This window comes from Erythrolamprus reginae, chromosome 10 (assembly GCF_031021105.1).
Source record: "Erythrolamprus reginae isolate rEryReg1 chromosome 10, rEryReg1.hap1, whole genome shotgun sequence".
In the NCBI taxonomy this organism is placed as follows: Eukaryota; Metazoa; Chordata; class Lepidosauria; order Squamata; family Dipsadidae; genus Erythrolamprus; species Erythrolamprus reginae.
The window spans coordinates 42,394,250-42,418,395 of NC_091959.1; the positions used below are offsets into that span (position 1 = coordinate 42,394,250).

Genomic DNA, 24,146 nt, shown 5'->3' on the forward strand with positions numbered 1-24,146 from the left:
TTACACGTCTATTTTTCTTCCTATGTATTTGTGTATTGGACAAATGAATAAATAAAAATAAATAAATAAATTCGGCTATGACAGATGTGATATTCACGGACCCCAGGCCTGCTGGCAAAGCCAGGTCTTAACAGCTTTTGGAAAGGCCAGTAGGGTGGGAGCAATCTTAACATCAGATGGGAGTTGGTTCCACAGACCCGGGGCAGTCACAGAGAAGGCCCTGCCCTGCGATCCGGCCAACCTGCATTGCTTACTTGATGGGAACTGGAGAAGGTCATCCCTGTAGTATCTTGTTGATCTCTGGGAGGTTTTGGCAGGAGACCGTCCTGTAAATAGTCTGGTCCTAAACCATGTAGGGCAGTGATGGTGAACCTATGGCATGGGTGTCAGAGGTGGCACCCGGAGCCATATCTGCTGGCACGTGAGCCATTGCCCTAGCTCAGCTCCAACATGTATGTGTGCTGCTGGCCAGCTGATTTTTGTACTTCATGATTCTTGACAAATGTCTTTTCTTTTATGTACACTGAGAGCATCTGCACCAAAGACAAATGCCTTGTGTGTCCAATCACACTTGGCCAATAAAGTTATTCTATTCTATTCCATTCCATTCCATTCCATTCCATTGCGAGCAGAAGAGAGGAGAACTCTTCTCGTGAAATTTCTCTGGACTCGCTCAATTCTTTGCAAACAAACCAGCAACTTCAGAGAGTACCAAAGGCTCCACAGTTCAATAATAATAAGTAATAATAATAATAATAATAATAATAATAATAATAATAATAATAATTTATTAGATTTGTATGCCGCCCCTCTCCGAAGACTTGGGGAGGCTCACAAGAATGATAAAAACAATATTATAGTAGCACAAATCTAATATTAAAAGAAATAACTAAAACCCTATCATATTAAAACCAAACAATGCATTCAAGCCTGAGTTACAAAAAATATATAAAAGGAATAGCTTTATAGTACTGCTGTGTATATTTGTAAGGGTCGACATTGCTGAGTCCGTGGTGCTCCCTGAGCTGGAGTTGCTTGTTTGGCGAGGTTTTATTACCCAACTAGGTAAGATCTAGCTGAGTTACATATAGTACATTCTCTTCTATAGCAATCTGGCTTTGCTCACAGCTGTCCAGGCCACCAGAGAGAGGTTGGGGTGAGAAATGCTCAACATCTAAAGAAGGTTTTTTTCTGAATTTCAGGGCAGCTGCCAAAATCTCTGATCGCCATAGCTGTTAAACATAACAGAACTTTTCTGGGGAAAAGCCCAGGGAGACAAGAGACTAGAAATAACCAAACTTTCTCTATTCTCCAGAGGTACATTTCCCAATATCCCTGCCTGCTTCAAAAAGTCAACCTCCAGGCTCCTAGAGTTAATATCTATCTATCTATCTATCTATCTATCTATCTATCTATCTATCTATCTATCTATCTATCTATCTATCTATCTATCTATCTATCTACCTACCTACCTACCTACCTACCTACCTACCTACCTACCTACCTATCTCAGTGTTTTTCAACCAGTGTGCCGAGGCACACTAGTGTGCCGCGAGACATGGTCAGGCGTGCCGCGAAGAAGGAAGCTCAGGTTCCTATCTCGCAACTTTTTGCTGAGAGCAAGAGAGAGAGAGAGAGAGAGAAAGAGAGAGAAAGAAAGCAAGAGTGTGTGAGAGAGAAAATGAGAGGAAGGGGGAAAGAGCGAGAGGAATGAGCAAAAAAGGGAGGAAAAAAAGAGAAATGAGAAAATGATTGAGGCAGAGAATGAGAGAAAAGAGAAACAAAACAGAGAGAGAAGTGACTGTTGATTTAAAGCATATGATAAAAAAAGCACCCAAAGAATAAGAGAGAAAATAACCCCAGCCCTCACTTAATTTTGGAAATGGTTCAAGAGTGTGTATACACACACACACACACACACACAAGGGGGGGAGGAGACAGGGATGGAAAAAGAGAGGAGAGTGTCTTAGAGTGTCATTTTGGTTGATGGTGTGCCCCAGGATTTTGTAAATGTAAAAAATGTGCCGTGGCTCAAAAAAGGTTGAAAATCACTGATCGATCTATCTATCTATCTATCTATCTATCTATCTATCTATCTATCTATCTATCTATCTATCTATCTATCTATCTATCTATTAGATTTGTATGCCGCCCCTCTCCGCAGACTCGGGGCGGCTAACAACAATAAAAAGACAACGTAAACAAATCTAATATTAAAAAATCTAAAAAACCCAATTTAAGAGATAGCTCATACATACAGTCATACCATACATAAATTTTATAAGCCTAGGGGAAGGGAATATTTCAATTCCCCCATGCCTGACGACAGAGGTGGGTTGAGCCGAGTTGGTGCAGTGGATCGAGTGCAGTACTGCAGACCACTAAAGCTGACTGCTAGATCTGCGGGTCAGCGGTTCAAATCTCACCACCGGCTCAAGGTTGACTCAGCCTTCCATCCTTCCGAGGTGGGTAAAATGAGGACCCGGATTGTAGGGGCGATATGCGGGCTCTGTTAAAAAAAAGTCCTATTGCTAATATGTTGTAAGCCACCCTGAGTCTAAGGAGAAGGGTGGCATTAAAAAATAGAATAAATAAATAAAATAAATGTGTGTGCAAGATTTCGCCCACTTATATAGAGTGCTGGTGAGACCCCGTTTGGAATAGTGTGTTCAGTTCTGGAGACCTCACCTACAAAAATATATTGACAAAACTGAACAGGTCCAAAGATGGGCTACAAGAATGGTGGAAGGTCTTAAGCATAAAACGTATCAGGAAAGACTTAATGAACTCAATCTGCATAGTCTGGAGGATAGAAGGAAAAGGGGGGACATGATCGGATATGTGAAAGGGTTAAATAAGGTTCAGGAGGGAAGTGTTTTTAATAGGAAAGTGAACACGAGAACAAGGGGGCACCATCTGAGGTTAGTTGGGGGAAAGATTAGAAGTAACGGGAGAAAATATTTTTACTGAAAGAGTAGTAGATATTTGGACCAAACTTCCAGCAGACATGATTGCTTTCCACATCCGAGTTTACCGAGTTGGTAAATCCACAGTAACTGAATTTAAACATGCCTGGGATAAACATAGATCCATCCTAAGATAAAATACAGGAAATAGTATAAAGGCAGACTAGATGGACCATGAGGTCTTTTTCTGCCGTCAATCTTCTATGTTTCTATGTTTCAATGTGTGCACAGAAGCAAAATCTCACTGTGATGTGCTTGCACACACACCGGCAACCTGAAGTTGTGCACACATCTCCCATTTTATTATGGATGTGCGGTGTGGCTCATACCGGCTACGAACACGATACCGATCTTGACAGACTTGGACAATGGGCGCTATCTAACAGAATGAAATTCAATGGTGAAAAATGTCAGGTTCTACATTTAAACAAGAAAAACCAAATGCACAGATACAGTATATGTTGTACATTGCTCAACAGCAGTAACTGTGAGAGGGATCTTGGAGTCCTAGTGGACAAGCATTTAAATATGAGCCAGCTGTGTGCAGCAGCTGCCAAAAAAGCCAACACCGTTCTAGGCTGCATCAACAGAGGGACAGAATCAAGATCACGTGAAGTGTTAATACCACTTTATAAGGCCACACGTGGAATATTGCATTCAGTTTTGGTCGCCACGATGTAAAAAGGACGTTGAGACTCTAGAAAGAGTGCAGAGAAGAGCAACAAAGATAATTAGGGGACTGGAGGCTACAACGTACAAAGAACAGTTGCAGGAACTGGGTATGTCTAGTTTAATGAAATAAAAAGGACTAGGGGAAACACGATAGCAGTCTTCCAATATCTCCGGGGTTGCCGCAAAGAAGAAGGAGTCATCCTATTCTCCAAAGCACCTGAGGGCAGGACAAGAAGCAATGGGTGGAAACTAAACAAGGAGAGAAGTAACTTAGAACCAAGGAGACATTTCCTGACAGTCAGAACAATTAATGAGTGGAACAATTTGCCTCCAGAGGTTGGGAATGCCCCAACACTGAGAGTTTTAAAGCAGATATTGGATAACCATCGGTCTGAAGTAGTGTAGGGTTTCCTGCCTCAGCAGAGGGTTGGACCAGAAGACCTCCAAGGTCCCTTCCAACTCTTCTGTTGTTGTTGTTGTTGTTGTTGTTGTTAAGGTTTAGGAGTGACATGATAGCTGCCTTCCAGTACTCAAGGGGATGTCATAGAGAAGAGGAAGACAAGTTATTTTCCAAAACACTTGATTTATTTTATTTATTTATTTATTAATCAGATTTGTATGCCGCCCCTCTCCGCAGAATCAGGGCGGCTAATAGCAATAATAATACAATGTAAACAAATCTAATATTTAAGTTAATTTAAAACCCCAATTTAGAAACCAATCATACATACTGACATACCATGCACAAATTTTATAAGCCTAGGGGGAGGGAAAGTCTCAATTCCCCCGTGCCTGACGACAGAGGTGGGTTTTAAGGAGCTTACGAAAGGCAAGGAGGGTGGGGGCAACTCTGATATCTGCGAGGAGTTGGTTCCAAATGGTCAGGGCCACCACAGAGAAGGCTCTTCCCCTGGGGCCCGCCAAATGACATTACTGTATTAAGTTGACGGGACCCGGAGAAGGCCAACTCTGTGGGACCTAACTGGTCGCTGGGATTGGTGTGGCAGAAGGCGGTCCCGGAGATATTCTGGTCTAGTGCCATGAAGGGCTTTATAGGTCATAACCAACACTTTGAATTGTGACCCGAAACTGATCGGCAACCAATGGTAGGACAAGAAGCAATAATGAAAGAGAGAAGCAACTTAGAACTAAGGAGAAATTTCATGACAGTCAGAACAAATAATTATAATCAGCGGAACAATTTGCCTTCAGAAGTTATGAATGCTCCAACACTGGAAGTTTTTAAGAAGATGCTGAATAACTTGGTCTCCTGCCCAAGCAGGGGGTTGGACTAGATGACCTCCAAGGTCCCTCCCAGCTCTGTTGTTGTTGTTATTAAGATCCTAGTAGACAGCTGTGTGAGAAAAGAGTCGGGACGAAAGGAATATCAACACACCCAGCATGAAATGTCACGCTGGGTCCCTTCGGGGTAAACGGAACGATCCAAAATCAACTCAAAATTTGGAAAAACGCAGGGAGATCAAACGAGCAGGGGCAAAAATCCCAGGGGATCCAAGCACCGAAGCCACTTCAAAGTACAGAATGAGACTGTTCAAAGCTCTTAAAATCCCCCCCCCCTTTGGAATGATTTCAGCGCAAACGAGTGAGAAATTTTTAAATTTTATTTATTTATTCGATTTTTTAATGCCGCCCTTCTCCTTGGATTCAGGGTGGCTTCCAACATGTTAGCAATAGCACTTTTTAAACAGAGCCAGCATATGGCCCCCACAATCCGGGTCCTTATTTTACCCACGTCGGAAGGAGGGAAGGCTGAAATGAAATGAAAAAAAAAAAAAGCAAAACCCGATCTATTATTTTTATTATTATTATTTATTATTTATTGGATTTGTATGCCGCCCCTCTCCGTAGACTCGGGGCGGCTAACAGCAGTAATAAAAAACAGCATGTAAATCCAATACTGAAACAACTAAAAAAACCCTTATTGTAAAACCAAACGTACCTACATTTTTATTTGCATCCTGCCTTTTCTGCTTTTATAAATAGTTGGAGGTGGCAGATATCGAAATAGCACTTAGCACTTAGACTTATATACCGCTTCACGCTGCTTTACAACCCCCTATAAGCGGTTTATAGAGTCAGCATATCGGCCCCAACAATCTGGATCCTGATTTTACCCACGTCGGAAGGATGGAAGGCTGAGTCAACCTGGAGCCTGGTGAGATTTGAACTGGTGAACTACAGTCATCAGAAGCAGCTTGCAGTTTTGCACTATTATTATTATTATTATTATTATTATTATTATTATTATTATTATTATTAATTAGATTTGTATGCCACCCCTCTCTGCAGACTCGGGGCGGCTAACAACAATGATAAAACAGCATATAACAGTCCAATTAATAAAACAACTAAAAACCCTTATTATAAAAAACCAAACATACACACAAACATACCATGCATAACTCGTAATGGCCTAGGGGGAAGGAATGTCTTAACTCCCCCATGCCTGGCAATAAAGGTGGGTCTTGAGTAATTTGCGAAAGACAAGGAGGGTGGGGGCCGTTCTAATCTCCGGGGGGAGTTGATTCCAGAGGGCCCGGGCCACCACAGAGAAGGCTCTTCCCCTGGGGCCCACCAAACGACATTGTTCGGTCGACGGGACCCGGAGAAGGCTAACTCTGTGGGACCTTATCGGCCGCTGGGATTCGTGCGGTAGAAGGCGGTTCCGGAGGTCCTCTGGTCCAATGCCATGTAGGGCTTTAAAGGTCATAACCAACACTTTGAATTGTGACCGGAAACTGATCGGCAGCCAGTGCAGGCCACGTAGTGTTGTAGAAACGTGGGCGAATCTAGGAAGCCCCACGATAGCTCTCGCGGCCACATTCTGCACGATCTGAAGTTTCCGAACACTTTTCAAACTTTAACCACTGGGCTACCAAGGATCATTCCGACATACCTTCCTCCTCCTATTTTCCCCACAACAACGACAACCTTGTGGAGTGGTTTAGGTTGAGAGAGATGGACTGGCCCAATACCACCCATCTGGCTTTCATGTCTAAGGCAGGACTAGAACTCCCAGTCTCCTGGTGATTGGCCCAAAGTCACCCAGCCAAAGACATATACCAAAGACAGCACTAGAATTCACCATCTCCCGGTTTCTAGTTCGGTGCCTTCCCCCCTAGACCAAGCTGCCTCTTTATAGACAGCAACAAGGTAACATTCTTTTCCTTTATTCTTGCATTCTGCAAGACGCCAAGAGTTCTAGCCCTGTCTTAGCCACAAAAACCATCTAGTGACAGTCAGTTTGATCTAGCAATTTAAGAAACCAGACTAGAATGTGAGTTCTAGTCCAGCCTTAGGCATGAAAGCCAGCTGCATGACGTTGGGCCAATGACCAGGAGACGGTGAGTTCTAGTCTTGTCTTAGTCATGGAAACAAGTGGATGCCTTTGGACCAATCTCTTTAGCCATGAAAGCTAACTTGGTGTATTTGGTCTTTCTCTCTCTCTCCCTCTCTCCCTCCCTCCCTCTCCCTCTCTGTCTCTTTGTCTCTCTCTTCCTCTGTCCCTCCCTCCCTCCCCCTCCCTCCCCCTCCCTCTATCCCTATCCTTCCCTCCCTCTCTCTCCCTCCCTCTCTGTATCACTCCCTCCCTCCCTCCCTCTTCTTCTATCCCTATCCCTCCCTCTCTCTCCCTCTCCCTCTTTCTCCCCAACCTACCTCCCAGGGTTGTCGTTTGGGGAGAAAAGAGGAGAAGGAGGAAGTTGTGTTGGATATATTCTCCACCTCGAGTGATGCATTAAAAAACCCCAACAACAATACGGGCAGGATATAAATAAACAATGAGTAACAAATAATAAAATAAAAACACTCTCGTACATTTTTCAGGCTGGAGGTGGAGGTGGTGGTGGTGGGGAGAAGATTCGTGCCAAACCTTCCTCAGGCATCCCCACCTCCGTGAAATCTTGGTTAGCATCCTTTTTTCCATCCCCTGACTTCCATCCATCCATCCATCCATCCATCCATCCATCCATCCACGGTCCAGGGAAAGCAGGAGCTCTTAAGGAAAACCCCCTCCCTCCCCTAGATCTCTCTCTGGCATCCAAGGCAGCCCCTCGTAGGGTTCCCTCCCCTATAAATAGACCCCCGTGTCGTTTCCCCCATCTTTCTTTCTTTTGCTTCTTTTTTAAAAAAAGCTTTGCTCCTCTCTCTCCCTCCGTTCCCAGGAGGCAAGGAGTTAAAAAGAACCACCGCTTCCCGCTTTGATGAATATTTAACAGCCACCGGGCGAAACCTCCAGATTTCTTTTCGGTGCGGGTTTTTTTTTTGGTTTTTGGACAGCGGCAAGAGGTTGAAGGAGCAGCCTCCGTCCCTTTCAAGGGGTGAAAAAAAACGACTCTGAAGGACTCATCGACCAAGCCAACCCTCCATGGGATTTGCCGAGGTGGGGGACCAAGAACCGAAGACCCACGCCTGCCTGCTTGCTTTATCTCCAGCCTGCTCGCTGGAGTTTCTCCATCTGGAATTCCCGCAGAGTTTTTCTTTTTTCCTGGGATCTCCCAAGCTGGGGAGGAAAAATGCCACAGCTTCTGGGAATTACTTTCTTGACTCTTTCTTGGGTGGTTCACGCCGAGACAACAGGTGAGTTTGAAGGATAGAAACCTAGAAACATAGAAACATAGAAGACTGACGGCAGAAAAAGACCTCATGGTCCATCTAGTCTGCCCTTATACTATTTCCTGTATTTTATCTTAGATTGATATATGTTTATCCCAGGCATGTTTAAATTCAGTTACTGTGGATTGACCAACCACGTCTGCTGGAAGTTTGTTCCAAGTATCTACTACTCTTTCAGTAAAATAATATTATCTCATGTTGCCTTTGATCCTTCCCCCAACTAACTTCAGATTGTGTCCCCTTGTTCTTGTGTTCACTTTCCTATTAAAAACACTTCCCTCCTGAACCCTATTTAACCCTTTAACATATTGAAATGTTTCGATCCTGTCCCCCCTTTTCCTTCTGTCTTCCAGACTCTACAGATTGAGTTCATGAAGTCTTTCCTGATACGTTTTATACTTAAGACCTTCCACCATTCTTGTAGCCCATCTTTGGACCCGTTCAATTTTGTCAATATCTTTTTGTAGGTGAGGTCTCCAGTACTGAACACAGTACTCCAAATGTGGTCTCACCAGCGCTCTATATAAGGGGATCACAATCTCCCTCTTCCTGCTTGTTGTACCTCTCGCTATGCAGCCAAGCATCCTACTTGCTTTTCCTACCGCCCGACCACACTGCTCACCCATTTTGAGACTGTCAGAAATCACTACCCCTAAATCCTTCTCTTCTGAAGTTTTTGCTAACACAGAACTGCCAATGCAATACGTACTCAGATTGAGGATGGAGCGGCTTCTACTGTCGGGTGCAAACTTTGGGGTTTTTTGGGGGGTGGGTGAGAAGGGGAGCAATTGGGCAACCCACAGATTCATTTTGTTGCATTTTGTTTTGTTTTATTTATTTGTCAAATGGGTACAGAGTAGTAGTTTGTAGAAACATAAGTAAAAAGTAATGCTAAAAAAGGACAATAGGACAGGGAGGGTAGGCACAATGGTGCGCTTATGCGCGCCCCTTACAGATCTTTTAGAAACGGGGACTTTTGGGGGGAGTCTGGGAACCTCAAGATCGGTCAAGCAATGTTCAGGGATTGTAACCTCACTCCAAATTTACTTGGAGGAGAATCATTTGAGTCCAGGAACTACAAAGCTTTCCTGATTCCTCCAAACAGTATTCAGTAAATTTGTACGTACTAGGTATGGACAGACGTTAATAATGTATCTTACATTTTTCTATAGATTTTAATGGATATGTCTATCATAGAAACATAGAAGATTGATGGCAGAAAAAGACCTCCTGGTGCATCTAGTCTGCCCTTATACTATTTCCTGTATTTTATCTTAGGATGGATCTATGTTTATCCCAGGCATGTTTAAATTCAGTGACTGTGGATTGACCAACCACGTCTGCTGGAAGTTTGTTCCAAGGATCTACTACTCTTTCAGTCAAATAATATTTTATCATGTTGCTTTTGATCTTTCCCCCAACCAACCTCAGATTGTATCCCCTTGTTCTTGGGTTCACGTTCCTATTAAAAACACTTCCCTCCTGAACTTTATTTAACCCTTTAACATATTTAAATGTTTCGATCATGTCCCCCCCCTTTCCCTTCTGTCCTCCAGACTCTACAGATTGAGTTCATGAAGTCTTTCCTGATAGGTTTTATACTTAAGACCTTCCACCATTTTTGTAGCCCGTCTTTGGACCCGTTCAATTTGATCAATATCTTTTTGTAGCTGAGGTCTCCAGAATAACTATTTGTTTTTGTTATTTTATTGCTCTAAGCCGCCCTGAGTCCTTCGACAGTAGGCAGCCTACAAATTTAATTAATGAATAAACAATAAATAGGGTGAGAGGTTATATAGTTAGTAGAATTCGGCACCAAGCTACGAAGAATAAATTGGAATTATTTTATAATACGTAAATAGACATATTGATCTTACTTCAAAAGGCTATATATAAAGTATACCCTCATTTTAGTGGTGGGGTTTGAGTGTTGTCTGGTGGTGGGTACAGAGACCACCGAGCACTGTGTTATATGTAGTGTGCATGTTTTTATTATTACGAAAAAATCAATTAAAATTTATTATAAATTTAAAAAACCAAACAAATAAATAATAAATAAATGATGATTCCACAGCAGTGAAATTTGTTTTTTTAGGGTCTTTTTGTGTAAAACTTGCTTTTGTTTTTTTTTAATTGAGACATTCTTTGCTTCACCAATAAAATTTGGGGATGGGTAATATCATTTGGGTGCCACTGAGGTGAAACCGTTGTGAGGTGGAACTCTTGGCCAAGATCTATTTGAGGAGACACTCTCGATCTATCTTTATCCTTGCCCTTTCTCCCAGCTTGGAGTCCATTTTTCATAGTTTATTTATTTGTCAAACACGCACAATTCAATTCAATTCAATTTATTAGATTTGTATGCCGCCCCTCTCCGAAGACTCGGGGCGGCTCACAACAATAATAAAAACAATATTCCAGCGAAAACAAATCTAATATTAAAAAGCACATAAAACCCTATCATATTTTAAAAAGCAAACAACATATACATACCCAAACATAAATATAAAAAAGCCTGGGGGAAAGGTGTCTCAACTCCCCCATGCCTGACGGTATAGATGCGTCTTGAGTAATTTACGAAAGGCAAGGAGGGTGGGGGCAGTTCTAATCTCCGGGGGGAGTTGATTCCAGAGGGCCGGGGCTGCCACAGAGAAGGCTCTTTCCCTGGGGCCCGCCAAACGACATTGTTTGGTCGACGGGACCCGGAGAAGGCCAACTCTGTGGGACCTTATCGGTCACTGGGATTTGTGCGGTAGCAGGCGGTTCCGGAGGTACTCTGGTCCAATGCCATGCAGGGCTTTAAAGGTCGTAACCAACACTTTGAATTGTAAGAGAATAGACAGAAGTATAAACATGATTATGAATACAGGGTAAGGGTATGAATAAATAATAATAATAATAATAATAAACAATAACAACAACAATAATAATATAACAACAACAAAAACAATAAAATAACAACAACAGAGTTGGAAGGGACCTTGGAGGTCTTCTAGTCCAACCCCTTTCTTATGCAAGAGACACTACACCACTTTAGACAAATGTTTGTCCAATATTCAGAAACAGTGTTCGGAAACTTCAGATTGTGCAGAATGCAGCTGCGAGAGCTATCATGGGCTTTCCCCAAAATGCCCATGTTACACCAACACTACGCAGTCTGCATTGGTTGCCGATCAATTTCCGGTCACAATTCAAAGTGTTGGTTATGACCTATAAAGCCCTTCATGGCATTGGACCAGGGTATCTACGAGACCGCCTTCTGCCGCATGAATCCCAGCGACCGGTTAGGTCCCACAGAGTGGGCCTTCTCCGGGTCCCGTCAAAAAAACAATGTCGTTTGGTGGGGCCCAGGGGAAAAACCTTCTCTGTGGCGGCCCCGGCCCTCTGGAACCAACTCCCCCCGGAGATTAGAATTGCTCCCACCCTCCTTGCCTTTCGTAAGCTCCTTAAAACCCACCTCTGCTGTCAGGCATGGGGGAATTGAGATATTCTTTCCCCCTAGGCCTTTACAATTTATGCATGTTATGTTTGTTCGTAAGGATGTTTGGTTTTACAATAAGGGTTTTTAAGTTGTTTTAATATTGGATTTATATGATGTTTTTTATTACTGTTGTTAGCCGCCCCGAGTCTACGGAGAGGAGCGGCATACAAATCCAATAAATAAATAAAATAAATAAATATCTTATTATTATTTGGTTGTCAAACACGCATAAGAGAACAGATATAAATATAAATATGACTATGAATACAGGATAAGGGTACGACTACTACTACTAATATAACAACAACAACAACAAAATTGATGTTGTTGGTATTTTATATTGTACTGTGATTGGAGAGAAAAATAAAAAAAAATTCTTTGCCAACAACAACAAAATAACGAGTTGGAAGGGACCTTGGAGGTCTTCTAGCCCAACCCCCTACTTAGGCAGGAGATCCTGCACTACTTCAGACAAATGTTTGTCCAACATCTTCTTAAAAACTTCCAGTGTTGAAGCATTCACAACTTCTGGAGGCAAGCTGTTCCATAGATTATTTATTTATTTGTTTTATTTATTTATTGGATTTGTATGCCGCCCCTCTCCGCGGCTAACAACAGTGACAAAAAACAGCATGTAACAATCCCATACTAAACAACTAAAAAAACCCTTATTATAAAACCAAACATACATACAAACATACCATGCATAAATTGTAGAAGCCTAGGGGGAAAGAATATCTCAGTTCCCCCATGCCTGACCGCAGAGGTGGGTTTTAAGGAGCTTACGAAAGGCAAGGAGGGTGCGGGCAATTCTAATCTCTGGGGGGAGTTGGTTCCAAAGGGCCGGGGCCGCCACAGAGAAGTCTCTTCCCCTGGGTCCCGCCAAATGACACTGTTTAGTTGATGGGACCCGAAGAAGACCAACTCTGTGGGACCTAACTGGTCGCTGGGATTCGTGCAGCAGAAGGCGGTCCCGGAGATATTCTGGTCCGGTGCCATGAAGGGCTTTATAGGTCATAACCAACACTTTGAATTGTGACCGGAAACTGATCGGCAACCAATGCAGACTGCGGAGTGTTGGTGTAACATGGGCACGTTTGGGAAAGCCCATGATTGCTCTCGCAGCTGCATTCTGCACGATCTGAAGTTTCCGAACGCTTTTCAAAGGTAGCCCCATGTAGAGGGTGTTACAGTAGTCGAACCTCGAGGTGATGAGGGCATGAGTGACTAATTCATTGTTCTCACTGTCAAGGACTGTCCCCGTCCTACTGTTTTATTATCTTCTATCATTACTTTTCATCCTTACTTTTCTAATGTTGTATTTATACAAATTGCCATACTATAATTGTTTGACAAATATAAATAAATGAATGAATGAATGAATAGATAAATAAATAATAAAATAAAGTTGCTTCTCTCCTTGTTTAGTTTCCATCCGTTGCTTCTCCTACTGGCCTCAGCTGCTTTGGAGTTTGACTCCCTCTACATTTATTCCCTCCCTGAGAATAAATGGAGACAATAGGACAAGGACGGTAGGCATGTTGGTGTACTTATGCACGCCCCTTAAAGACTTCTTAGGAAGGTCAACAGTAGACCGTCTAAGGCTAAATTTTTGGGGAGTGGAGGAAGAAAACAACAGAGATAGAATAGAATAGAATAGAATAGAATAGAGTTTTCTATCGGCCAAGTGTGATTGGACACACAAGGAATTTGTCTTTGGTGCAGATGCTCTCAGTGTACATAAAAGAAAAAGATACATTTGTCAAGAATCATGTGGTACAACACTTAATGATTGTCATAGGGGTCAAATAAAGCAATGAAGGAACAATCAACATTAATAAAAATCTTAGCATACAAGCAACAAGTTACAGCTGGATAGTGCATTCCAGACATCGACTGCTCTGTTGTTGAAAGTTGTATTTTCTGCAATCGAATTCGGAGCTGTTTACCGCTCGCTCCGAACACCTGTTGGTTCATGGGTGATGTTACTGCACAAATGTCACATACTGCCCACATGGGAGAGTCAACTCATTTCTGGATTTGGCTCTTCTATGTGGAGTCTTCCAACTTTGTTCGTTGTTTACCTCATTGGGTGACAACAGCTGTTGGTTGGGGATCCAACCCTCACTGTTTTTGTCCTCAGCTGAGGTCACTTCTATTCCAGGGCCTGCTTTGTAACATGGAGTTGACCGGAGAGAAGATCTTTGGGCCAAAACTCTCATCTGAGAAGGCGGTTTCCTTTCAGGAGATGCAGGAGTCAACAGATTTGAGGGTCTGTCACCAAGAAGAGAGTGTTGATTTAGCACCTGACAGCAGGACAGGAAAGGACAGTGCTACCTCTACTTACGAACTTAATTGATTGCATGACCAAGTAGAAAAGTTTGTAAGAAGTCATTTTTTCCCATAGGAATCAATGTGAAAGCAAATAATGTGTGCGATTGGGGAAACCACAGGGAGGGTGGAGGCCCTGTTTCCTCCCAGGAGATTCCTAGAGAGGCCCCACGGAGGCTTCTCCCCACCTTTTCCAGCCCTATTTCCTCCCAGGAGATTCCTAGAGAGGCCCCATGGAGGCTTTTCCCCGCCTTTTCCGACCCTGTTTCCTCCCAGGAGATTCCTAGATAGGCCCCACGGAGGCATCTCCCTGCCTTTTCCGGCCCTGTTTCCTCCCAGGAGATTCCTAGAGAGGCCCCAAGGAGGCTTCTCCCCACCTTTTCCAGCCCTGTTTCCTCCCAGGAGATTCCTAGAGAGACCCCACAGAGGCTTCTCCCCACCTTTTCCGGCCCTGTTTCCCCCCAGGAGATTCCTAGAGAGACCCCACAGAGGCTTCTCCCCACATTTCCTAGCCCTGTTTCCCCCCAGGAGATTCCTAGAGAGGACCCACAGAGGCTTCTCCCCACCTTTTCCAGCCCTATTTCCTCCCAGGAGATTCCTAGAGAGGCCCCATGGAGGCTTTTCCCTGCCTTTTCCGACCCTGTTTCCTCCCAGGAGATTCCTAGATAGGCCCCACGGAGGCTTTTCCCTGCCTTTTCCGGTCCTGTTTCCTCCCAGGAGATTCCTAGAGAGGCCCCAAGGAGGCTTCTCCCCACCTTTTCCAGCCCTGTTTCCTCCCAGGAGATTCCTAGAGAGACCCCACAGAGGCTTCTCCCCACCTTTTCCGGCCCTGTTTCCCCCCAGGAGACTCCTAGAGAGGCCCCACGGAGGCTTCTCCCCACCTTTTCCAGCCCTGTTTCCCCCCAGGAGATTCCTAGAGAGGACCCACAGAGGCCTTTCCCTGCCTTTTCCAGCCCTGTTTCCCCCCAGGAGATTCCTAGAGAGGACCCACAGAGGCCTTTCCCTGCCTTTTCCAGCCCCATTTCCTCCCAGGAGATTCCTAGAGAGGCCCCATGGAGGCTTCTCCCCGCCTTTTCCGACCCTGTTTCCTCCCAGGAGATTACTAGATAGGCCCCACGGAGGCTTCTCCCTGCCTTTTCCGGCCCTGTTTCCTCCCAGGAGATTCCTAGAGAGGCCCCACGGAGGCTTCTCCCCACCTTTTCCAGCCCTGTTTCCCCCCAGGAGATTCCTAGAGAGGACCCACAGAGGCCTTTCCCTGCCTTTTCCAGCCCTATTTCCTCCCAGGAGATTCCTAGAGAGGCCCCACTGAGGCTTCTCCCCGCCTTTTCCGGCACTGTTTCCTCCCAGGAGACTCCTAGAGAGGCCCACAAAGGCTCCTCCCCACCTTTCCTGGCCCTATTTCCTCCCAGGAGATTCCTAGAGAGGCCCCACGGAGGCTTCTCCCCGCCTTTTCCAGTTACAGTTTCGGAAGCTCGGGTTTGTAAGTGGAAAAAAGTTCTTGAGAAGAGGCAAAAAACCCATCTTGAACACCTGGTTCTTATCTAGAAAAGTTCGTAAGTAGAGGTGTTTGTTGGTAGGGGTTCCACTGTACTGTGGATGGAAGTTTATCAAAGAGAGATGCAATCTAGAATTAAGGAGAAATTTCCTAAAGTGAGAACAATTAAATCAGTGGAAGGGCTTGCCTCCAGGAAGTTGTGAGTGCTCCATCACTGGAGCTTTTCAAAGAAAAGATTCGACAGCTGTTTGTCCCCAATGCTATAGGGCAGTGCTTCTCAATTATCTTCTGTTATGCCCCCTCCCAGGAAGAAGTAAATATTTCGCGCGCCCCCAACTCTCCACCGGATGATTGTTTGCAATATTCGGCACATTTCCACTGAAAAAACGCAAGCGACTTATCAGCATGATTGGGGTGTAATGTCTTTAAGTGATGCCTTAATTTATTTGGCTTCATGCTGTCCGCTGCCAACATTTTTAGATATAGAATAGAAACATAAAAATATAGAAGATTGACGGCAGAAAAAGACCTCCTGGTCCATCTAGTCTGCCCTTATACTATTTCCTGTATTTTATCTTAGGATGGATATATGTTTATCCCAGCCATGTTTAAATTCAGTTCCTGTGGATTTATTTACCACGCCTGCTGGAAGTTTGTTCCAAGCATCTACTACTCTTTCAGTCAAATAATATTTTCTCATGTTGCTTCTGATCTTTCCCCCAACTAACCTCAGATTGTGCCCCCTTGTTCTTGTGTTCACTTTCCTATTAAAAACACTTCTCTCCTGAACCTTATTTAACCCTTTAACATATTTAAATGTTTCAATCATGTCCCCCCTTTCCCTTCTGTCCTCCAGACTCTACAGGTTGAATTTATTTTTTTATTTATTATTATTTTATTATTTAGATTTGTATGCCGCCCCTCTCCGCAGACTCGGGGCGGCTCACAACTAAGTGAAAACAATTTATAACACATCTAAATTACTATTTTAAAAAGAGTTCATGAACTCTTTCCTGATACGTTCCTGATAGGTTTTATGCTTAAGACCTTCCAACATTTTTATAGCCTGTCTTTGGACCCGTTCAATTTTAGAATAGAATAGGGTAGGGTAGAGTAGAATAGAATAGAATAGAATAGAATAGATTAAAAAAGAATAGAATAGAATAGAATAGAATTCTTTATTGGCCCGGTGTGGTTGGTCACACAAGGAATTTGTCTTGGTGCCTATGCTCCCAGTGTACATAAAAGAAAATATAGATTTGTCAAGAATCATGATGTACAACACTTAATGATTATCATAGAGTCTTTGGACCCGTTCAATTTTAGAATAGAATAGAATAGAGTAGGGTAGAGTAGAGTAGAGTAGAGAAGAGAAGAGTAGAGTAGAGTAGAATAGAATAGAATAGAATAGAATAGAATAGAATTCTTTATTGGCCCGGTGTGATTGGACCCACAAGGAATTTGTCTTTGGTGCCTATGCTCCCAGTGTACATAAAAGAAAATATAGATTTGTCAAGAATCATGATGTACAACACTTAATGATAGAGTACAAATAAGGAATGAAGAAAGTAAACATACCGGTCTTTTCTTGTCTCCCACTGTAGTCACAGTGAAGTCAAGCGAGACGTACGCTTCATCCTATTTCCTCGTCTTAGCTTTTGGGAGACTTAGTTTGTCTCATTATATCCGCCTTCTTTTCATCCCTCTTAAATATTTTTCCATGGTGTCTTTTAAGGGTTTGTTATCTGCACTTCGTATCTCCTGCTCTGTGCTGAGTGCTATTGTTCGGTGTAAAAACCACTACTTCCTGCAGCAAAAAAGGGTTATGCTCCCCCTGGCATCGCTCTGCGCTCCCCCAGGGAGGCCCACCCCACTAGAAACATAGAAGTCTGACGGCAGAAAAAGACCTCCTGGTCCATCTAGTCTGCCCTTATACTATTTTCTGTATTTTATCTTAGGATGGATATATGTTTATCCCAGGCATGTTTAAATTCAGTTACTGTGGATTTATATACCACGTCTGCTGGAAGTTTGTTCCAAGGATCTACTACTCTTTCAGTAAAATAATATTTTCTCATGTTGCTTTTGATCTTTCCCCAACTAACTTCAGATTGTGTCCCCTTGTTCTTGTGTTCACTTTCCTATTAAAAACACTTCCCTCCTGTCCTGAACCTTATTTAACCCTTTGACATATGTAAATGTTTCGATCATGCTCCCCCTTTTCCTTCTGTCCTCCAGACTATACAGACTGAGTTCATTAAGTCTTTCCAGATACGTTTTATGCTTAAGACCTTCCACCATTCTTGTAGCCTGTCTTTGGACCCGTTCAATTTTGTCAATATCTTTTTGTAGGTGAGGTCTCCAGAACTGAATGACAGTATTCCAAATGTGGTCTCACCAGCACTCTATATAGCGGGATCATAATCTCCCTCTTTCTGCTTGTTATACCTCTAGCTATGCAGCCAAGCATCCTACTTGCTTTCCCTACCACCTGACTGCACTGTTCACCCATTTTGAGACTGTCAGAAATCACTACCCCTAAATCCTTTTCTTCTGAAGTTTTTGCTAACAAAGAACTGCCAATACTATTTATTTATTTATTTATTATTTGGATTTGTATGCCGCCCCTCTCTGAAGACTCGGAATACTCAGATTGAGGATTCTTTTTCCCCAAGTGCATTATTTTACATTTGGAAACATTAAACTGCAGTTTCCATTGCTTTGACCATTTATCTGGTAAAGCTAAATCATTTACCATATTACAGACACCTCTAGGAATATCTATTTGATATTTGAGAAACACTGCTAGAGGGTCTCCTGTTTGAGCAGAGGGTTGGACTAGAAGACCTCCAAAGTCCTTTCCAACTCTGTCTTCTTTTCTGGAAGACTCCTCAAGCATCTGAAGGCAGGAAGCAAGGGGTGGAAATTAATCAAGGAGAGAAGCAACTTCCGGACAGTGAGAACAATTAATCAGTGGAACAACTTGCCTCCAGAAGTTGGGAATTGCTCCAACATTGGATGTTTTTAAGAAGATGTTGGATAATATTCTGCAAAGCACAGGAAGGCAGGACGAGAAGCAATGGGTGGAAACTAATCAAGGAGAGAAGCAACTTAGAACTAAGGAGAAATTTCTTGACAGTGAGAAGAATTAGTGAAACAACTTGCCTCCAGAAATTCTGAATGCTCCAACATTGGAAATTTTAATGAAGAGATTGGACAGTCATTTGTTTGGTTTCCTGCACTGAGCAGGGGGTTGGACTATTCCTAATTTCTGTTCTGTTCTATTCCTATTCCTTATTTCTATTCTATTCTATTTATTCCATTCCATTATTATTATTATTATTATTATTATTATTATTTAAGAAGTAGTGTTATAAATTGCCATAAGAGGGCGCCACAAAGCGCAATTTTCTCTCTCTCTCTGCTCCCTCTGTTCATTCCGCTGATTCACTGTGGCTGATGTAGTAAGCTCTATGTGTTCCTTGATGTATTTGTAAGCTGTAATGTATGTCTGATATGTAAGGCAAAGACAGGCTTATAATATTATTATTGTATTGAGAGATATTGACTGATTTGAATGTGTATGACCGGGCTGTTTAACTTGACTGTGCTATTTCGAAAGGAAACACTAATTGAACTTTAATGTATGACTGAATAATTGAACTTTGCAGGACTAATTGAACTTTGTATGACTGAATCATGAGTCACACCTCCTGGATATCTGCTGGAATCCCACATTGCCTCTGTGCACGTCCTTGTTAGCTCAAGGGTTCTGCACAGGATAATTAAGGATAATTATATCATTAAGAAACGGATGCTCCAGTCACTAGATGGTGCTGGTTGCTCCCGACAAATCTGGCTGGTAATTCTTCTCGGGGGGGGGGGGATGGGGGATGGATGAACGGGTCCAGTCAACAATTCGAAACAAAAACATTAAACAATTAAATCATGCTTGCATCATGTTGAATTCCAACGTTGCAGACATACACACAAACATACCATACATGAATTGTATAGGCCTGGGGGAGATGTCTCAATTCCCCCAAGCCTGATGGCAGAGGTGGGTTTTAAGGAGTTTACGAAAGGCAAGGAGGGTGGGGGCAGTTCTAATCTCAGGGGGGAAGCTGGTTCCAGAGGGTCGGGGCTGCCACAGAGAAGGCTCTTCCCCTGGGACCCACCAAACGACATTGTTTAGTCGACGGGACTCGGAGAAGGCCAACTCTGGGGGACCTAATCGGTCGCTGGGATTCATGCGGCATATTATTATTATTATTATTATTATTATTATTATTATTATTATTATTATTATATATGATTCCGCATGCCAACATGAATCTAGGCCAATGTCATTCTTTTTTCCCCTTTTATATTGACTGAAATTTATTTATTTATTTATTTATTTATTCATTTATTTATTTATTTATTTATTTATTTATTGGATTTGTATGCCGCCCCTCTCCGCAGACTCGGGGCGGCATTCAATTTTTTTTCATCGTTGTTCTGCTGAATTCTGTTGTGTAGAACACAGAATAACAGAGTAGGAAGGGACCTTGGAGGTCCTCTAGTCTAACCCCCTGCTTCACCAGGAGACCTTATACTAAAACGGGCCAAAATTCACCGAACCACTGCCTTCCTTAGCAATGAAAAATTTGTAGCTCAGTTCTGGTCATAAGTCGAGAATTACGTGAATTCGAGACCAAGCTATAAAGAATAAATTAGAATTACTTTATAATATGTAAATAGATATACAGTATTGACCTTGAGTTAAAATAGTATATAGAAATTATGCCCCCATTTTGGTGGAGGGGTATGAATGTTGTTTGGTAGCGGGCACTAAAACACTGAGCACATTGTTATGTGCACACAGTAGGAAAAGCAAATAGGATGCTTGGCTGCATAGCTAGAGGTATAACAAGCAGGAAGAGGGAGATTGTGATCCCCTTATATAGAGCGCTGGTGAGACCACATTTGGAACACTGTGTTCAGTTCTGGAGACCTCACCTACAAAAAGATATTGACAAAATTGAACGGGTCCAAAGACGGGCTACAAGAATGGTGGAAGCTCTCAAGCATAAAATGTATCGGGAAAAATTGAATGAACTCAATCTGTCTAGTCTGGAGGACAGAAGGAAAAGGGGGGGACATGATTGAAACATTTAAATATGCTAAAGGGTTAAATAAGGTTCAAGAGGGAAGTGATTTTAATAGGAAAGTGAACACAAGAACAAGGGGACACCATCTGAAGTTAGTTGGGGGAAAGATCAAAAGCAACGTGAGAAAATATTATTTCACTGAATGAGTAGTAGATCCTTGGAACAAACTTCCAGCAGACGTGGTTGGTAAATCCACAGTAACTGAATTTAAACATGCCTGGGATAAACATATATCCATTGTAAGATAAAATACAGGAAATAGTATAAGGGCAGACTAGATGGACCATGAGGTCTTTTTCTGCCGTCTGTCTTCTATGTTTCTATGTTTCTATGTTGTGTGAATGTGTAATGATTATATTGTTAATATGAAAATCAATTTTATTTATTTATTTATTTTTAAAAAAGAAGACCTTGCAGGATGGGTGAAAAGTCAAACCTTGCAAAAAGGGGATGTTATAAAAATAAACACGGGCAGGTTGCAGGGATAATTAGAGGAGAAAAGCTAATATTGAACGGGGAACTGTTCAGCGAGCGAGAGACTGCTGGCGATGCATGATAAAAAGGCTTTCAGATCTATTATTAATAAATGGAAGATAAAAAAATAAAAATAAAAAAAATATTCCCCACCCACCCCTGTCTTTCTTAAGAGCAACGGAGAGGTCAGACTAACAGGGGGGGGGGAAGGAGAGGGTTTGTTCAGGGATTTAAAAGGTTGGGGAAGAGATCAAAAGAATCTTTAAAGTTTGAGAAGGAGTCTGATTTTTGAGGGACTCAGAAGGCTTCAGCCCTTGAGTTATTTTTGAGTTTTAGCTCAAAATATGGTCCCTTTAAATGGAGACGGCGTCTATAATACAACAGAATAGCACAGTTGGAAGGGACCTTGGAGGTCTTCTAGTCCAACCATGTGCTGAAGAAAAAGACCCTAAAACATTTCAGACCAATGGTGGTCCAATCTGTCCTTGCAAGCCTCCAGTAGTAGGGGAGCACCACAAATCTTGGAGATGATCCACTGGTTCATTGTTTTAACTTTCAGGAAATTCCTCCTTAGTTCGAGGTTGGTTCTTTCCTTGTTTAGTTTCCACCCATTGCTTCTTGTCCTGTCCTCTCGTGCTTTTGGGAATAGTTTGACTCCCTCTTCTTTTGGGCAGCCCTTGAGATACTGGAAGGCTGCTATCGTGATTTTCCTCCTGTTCCTTCTCCCCCCTGCAAAGACACTTCCTTCTAGCACTGATGATGTTATCTAGCTTGGTAATGAAACATCTGCAAGAGAACCACCACAAGGACCCAACAGTCCTTCTTCTTCTTCTTCTTCTTCTTCTTCTTCTTCTTCTTCTTCTTCTTCTTCTTCTTCTTCTTCTTCTTCTTCTTCTTCTTCTTCCACCTCCTCCTCCTCCTCCTCCCCTCTGCAAAGACATTTCTTTCTAGCGCTGATGATGTTGCCTAGTTTGGTAATGAAACATCTGCAAGAAAACCACCACAAGAACCTCACAGTCCTTCTCCCTTTCTTTCTTTCTTTCTTTCTTTCTTTCTTTCTTTCTTTCTTTCTTTCTTTCTTTCTTCCTTCCTTCCTTCCTTCCTGCCTGCCTGCCTGCCTACTTTCCTTTTTTCCTTCCTGCCTCCCTCCCTCATTCCATCCATCATCCTTCCTTCTTCCCTCCTTCATCCTTTATCTTTCCTTCCCTCCCTTCTTTGTTCCTTCCTTCCATTATCATTCCTTCTTTACTTCCATTCTTCCATCGTACATCCTTACTTACTTACTTCCATCCATCGATCATCTTTCCTTCTTTACTTCCATCTTTCCTTCCTTCCTTCCTCTCTCCTCCTCCTCTTCCTCCAATTTTCTTCTAACACTGATGTTGTTGTTGTTATTATTATTATTATTATTATTATTATTATTATTATTATTATTTAGATTTCTCCGCTGCCCTTCTCTAAAGACTGGGGCAGCTAATGTTACCTAATTTGGGTAATAAATCATCTGCAAGACAACAACCAAGCTTAGAGAGCACCAAGGACCACACAATCCTTCCTCCTCCTCCTCCTCCTCCTCCTCCTCCTCCTCCTCCTCCTCCTCCTCCTCCTCCCCCCTCTCTGCAACCCCCTTCCCTTCCAGCACTGACAATGTTACCTAGCTGGGTAACGAAACGTCTGCAAGACAGCCCCCAGGATCCCAGAGTCGGCTTCCTCCCCTTACTCTCCTCAAACCTCACTCTCCCTTCCAGGACTGATGACGTAACCTAGTTGGGTAATGAAACGTCTCCAAAGAAAACGAACGAGCTCTCAGAGCACCAAGGACCCCCACAGCTCAATCCCCAGCTACCAATATTCTTTTTCTAAAAAAGAAGACTGTCTTAAACAGAGGGCAGGGAGGGAATCCATATCAAACGTGGCTTTTCGGAGGCACCTTCTTGATGGCTACCTGCTGTGTCTCTTCTGTGCGCCTCCCGAGCCGATCTCCAGACCTTCTAACTCACAACCGATCAATCAGATACTTTTTCTTTTTTTTTCAATGAGCTCGGCTCGGTTAAAAGTTCCTGATATTTGTTTTCCATTAGACCATTGATTGCCCAGCTCTGATGATTTTGGGTTGCGGGCAATAAAGCTAAATCAGAGAAGATTGTCCGTGAAACAATCGGATCCCTAAAGCGTGAGAGATGGTGGTGCAGGGTTGTTTTCTTTGGAGTTTACAAAAAAAAAAAGTTGGTTTTTTTTAAAAAAAGAAATCAATCTCTGCTTCTTTCTCCTGCAACCCAATTTTAAGTCTTCTTACCTGGGAGATTGGAATAGCAAGCTAAACCAGCTCTTCTCGATTTTTGCACCGCTAAAAATGACATGAGATTTCTTAGTCCTTCTTTTATTATTTATTATTATTTATTAGATTTGTATGCCGCCCTCTCCGTAGACTCGGGGCGTATCACAACAATAACAAAGACAATGTAAGAACAAATCTAATAATTTAAAAACACTAAAAACCCCATTATTAAAAGCAAACATACACACAAACATACCATGCATAAGCTGTATAGTTCCCCCATGCCTGACGGCAGAGATGGGTCTTAAGAACTTTACGAAAGGCAAGGAGGGTGGGGGCAGTTCTGATCTCCGGGGGGAGGTGGTTCCAGAGGGTCGGGGCGGCTCTTCCCCTGGGTCCTGCCAAATGACATTGTTTAGTCAATGGGACCTGGAGAAGGCCAACACTGTGGGACCTAATCGGTCGCTGGGATTCGTGCGGCAGAAGGCGGTCTCGGAGATATTCTGGTCTGATGTCATGAAGGGCTTTATAGTTCATAACCAACACTTTGAATTGTGACCGGAAATTGATCGGCAACCAGTGCAGACTGCAGAGTGTTGGTGTAACATGGGCATACTTTGGGAAGCCCATGATTGCTCTCGCAGCTGCATTCTGCACGATC

The 24,146-nt window shown here is 42.9% G+C and overlaps 1 protein-coding gene across 4 annotated transcripts in view; it reads left to right on the forward strand.

Annotated features, from left to right (window-relative positions):
• Positions 1–7,914: 7,914 nt before the first annotated feature.
• The window catches only part of LOC139173221 (carbonic anhydrase 15-like), a 72,430-nt gene continuing 56,198 nt past the window's right edge, over positions 7,915–24,146 (forward strand). For 3 of the 4 annotated variants that reach the window (XR_011559996.1, XM_070762840.1, XM_070762839.1), the window contains exon 1: positions 7,941–8,237. Coding sequence is in view for 3 of the 4 variants with exons in the window: in XM_070762840.1 (XP_070618941.1) it covers positions 8,174–8,237 (64 nt within the window). In the remaining variant the exon portion in view is untranslated. Of the gene's footprint in view, positions 8,238–24,146 lie in introns of all 4 variants that reach the window. The other variant, XM_070762837.1, reaches the window with a different exon arrangement.